Source organism: Clarias gariepinus, chromosome 1, assembly GCF_024256425.1.
Source record: "Clarias gariepinus isolate MV-2021 ecotype Netherlands chromosome 1, CGAR_prim_01v2, whole genome shotgun sequence".
Lineage (NCBI taxonomy): Eukaryota > Metazoa > Chordata > Actinopteri > Siluriformes > Clariidae > Clarias > Clarias gariepinus.
Window position 1 is genome coordinate 48254667 of NC_071100.1, and position 2275 is coordinate 48256941.

The window sequence follows — 2275 nt, forward strand, 5'->3', positions numbered from 1 at the left end:
CTATGTATGTGCTGGTTAGAATAGAATTAAATAAAATAAAATCTTTATTGTCATTACACAAATGCAACAAAATTGAGTGCCGTCCTTGGTATTACTATAAAAAAAATACTATGCGTATAATACACATAGCAGAAAAAGCTTCTTCTTTTTTTGCAAGCTTCTATTATTTAACAAAACAATCATTATAGTTATTATCTGTTAGCAGTTAAACTTAATATTGTTTAAAAAGCTAATAACAATTTATAGCGACTACAAACTGCCATTTTCTCACCAAGTTCTCATTTTATCTTATTTTTCAATCAATATATATACAGTATACAAAAGTACCCCCTTATCTGCATCCAAAGCAAAGAGGTCATGTGCAAATCAAAGAGATTATCCACTCATCACTGGCTTTAGATTTTACAAAAGTTCAAAAGGACAAACGTATTTGATTGTTTTAGAAACCCCAGATTTACGCAAAAAAATAAAGTTCAAGGGAGCAAAGATCAAAGCAGCAGCTATTAAAATGATATATAAAGGCAAGCCATGATCACTCCTGACCTAACCTTGATCCTACAGCCGATCTACAGGAGCTACAGCTGGGGTAAACAGTCTTAAATCCAACATGTCGATTAGCGCACAGTTAGTTTTGCTGCTTTGTGCCTGCTGCGTTCAAGCGCAGGATTTCATGTCACCCAACGTGAACGTTTTAAGTGAACTTGGAAAAATTAAGGACCTAGAAGAAAGAGTAAAAACGACAGAAAACGTGATGCAGAGCCAAAAGAACTCAGTGACTGAGCTGACCACGAAACTGGACGAGGTGAAAAGTGAAAATGAAGGTACATACACTATACATATTTTAATAATATACTGGTGTAGAGGTTATCACTGTAGCCTCACACTTTCAGGGTCAAGGGTTTTAATGTTCATTCTAATAAAAACTGCCATTTATATACATTATATACAAGTGAAGTCCAAACAATGTCCATAGTCATGGTACAGTATATCTCTACTGTATATCTATCTGTCGATTTAAAACAGCTCTGAAGACGACGGTCCAAACTCTACAGGAGAAAGTCGAAAGTCTACGGAACGAAAACGAAGGTAAATAAAAAGATTGCGATGTTAAGAGTTTATAAGTTTTATTAAAGACTTTATTTAAACACACATTTTTATGTTGTTACAGTCAGGAAGGTGGCCTTTTCAGCATCACTTCTAGCTTCTGGGGAGGGACACACCGGCCCCTATAATTCTGTTCCGTCTCCATTAATCTACAAAAAAGTCTTCACCAATGCTGGAAACGGCTACGACTCAAACACTGGTAAATATGTGATAACAATTAGAATATCTATTAATGAAATATGTTGGCTGTAAGTCATGTATATGTCTTTACCCAATAATTCCTTATATAAATAGGTAAATGTTTCTTTAGTGCTTTTCACTCACTTTTATTAAATCTTAAATCCTTTACCAAACTGTTTTTCTTGCACGTTTCCAGGGATCTTCACCGCACCAGTGAAAGGAGTTTACTATTTCAGATTCTACGCTCACTGTCACGGCGGCATCAAAATGGCCGTTAGTCTGTTTAAAAATGGAGAACGTCAGTGCTCGGTGTTTTCCTGGAAGCCCATCACTAACGGCAACGCCAGCAACGGGGTCATTCTCACTCTAGAAAAAGGAGACCAGATGTTCACCAAGCTGTGGGAAAACACCTGGGTTTATGACGATCCAGCGAGCTATACCAGCTTCGGAGGGTTTTTACTTTTCCCCCTGTAAACGGTGCCTTTAACAGAGTAATTGGGATGCCTCATGCAGGAATTTCATTAGTTATGTAAAACTAATTTGAGCTTGATTTTCTACAAATTTAACACCCAATTACACTCAAGCTAATCAGACATGATAGTGAATGAAGTGACAGACAAAGATTTGAATTCACTGCCATTCATTTGATTAGAAAAAAGACTTTAATGAGTCAGCGTGGATATAAACATGTTTGTATTTGCATGCCATATGTGTATAATAAAATGCAAATCCTATGACAACCTGAAAGCATGATTTCAAAAGCAGACGTTATAAGTGTTGTATAAAATAAAGGAATCAATTTGCAATACATGTGTGCATGTGGCTCATGGATTTATTATTATTATTATTATTATTAAATTCAAAATCAAATTCAAATTCTAATTTTATTTGTCACATACACAGTCATACACAGTACGAAATGTAGTGAAATGCTTACACGACCGCCAGTGACCTTAAAAAGAGAATTAAAACTTATAAGTAATAAATATCA

General features: G+C 35.3%; 1 protein-coding gene across 1 annotated transcript; it reads left to right on the forward strand.

Moving 5' to 3' along the window:
- The first annotated feature begins 607 nt into the window (after nt 1-607).
- On the forward strand, nt 608-1758 carry LOC128521747 (complement C1q-like protein 4). Its single transcript, XM_053495559.1, has 4 exons — nt 608-821; nt 1024-1086; nt 1169-1303; nt 1481-1758. The coding sequence occupies exons 1-4, from the start codon at nt 608-610 to the stop codon at nt 1756-1758; spliced, it is 690 nt and encodes a 229-aa protein (XP_053351534.1).
- The last annotated feature ends 517 nt before the right edge of the window (nt 1759-2275 follow it).

Bases quoted from the DNA above. Each gene is read 5' to 3' on its own strand.
- LOC128521747 (XM_053495559.1), top strand. From the start codon at position 608: ATGTCGATTAGCGCACAGTTAGTTTTGCTGCTTTGTGCCTGCTGCGTT. The intron at 822-1,023 runs GTACATACACTA...GATTTAAAACAG, and splicing joins GGTGAAAAGTGAAAATGAAG to CTCTGAAGACGACGGTCCAA. The intron at 1,087-1,168 runs GTAAATAAAAAG...ATGTTGTTACAG, and splicing joins TCTACGGAACGAAAACGAAG to TCAGGAAGGTGGCCTTTTCA.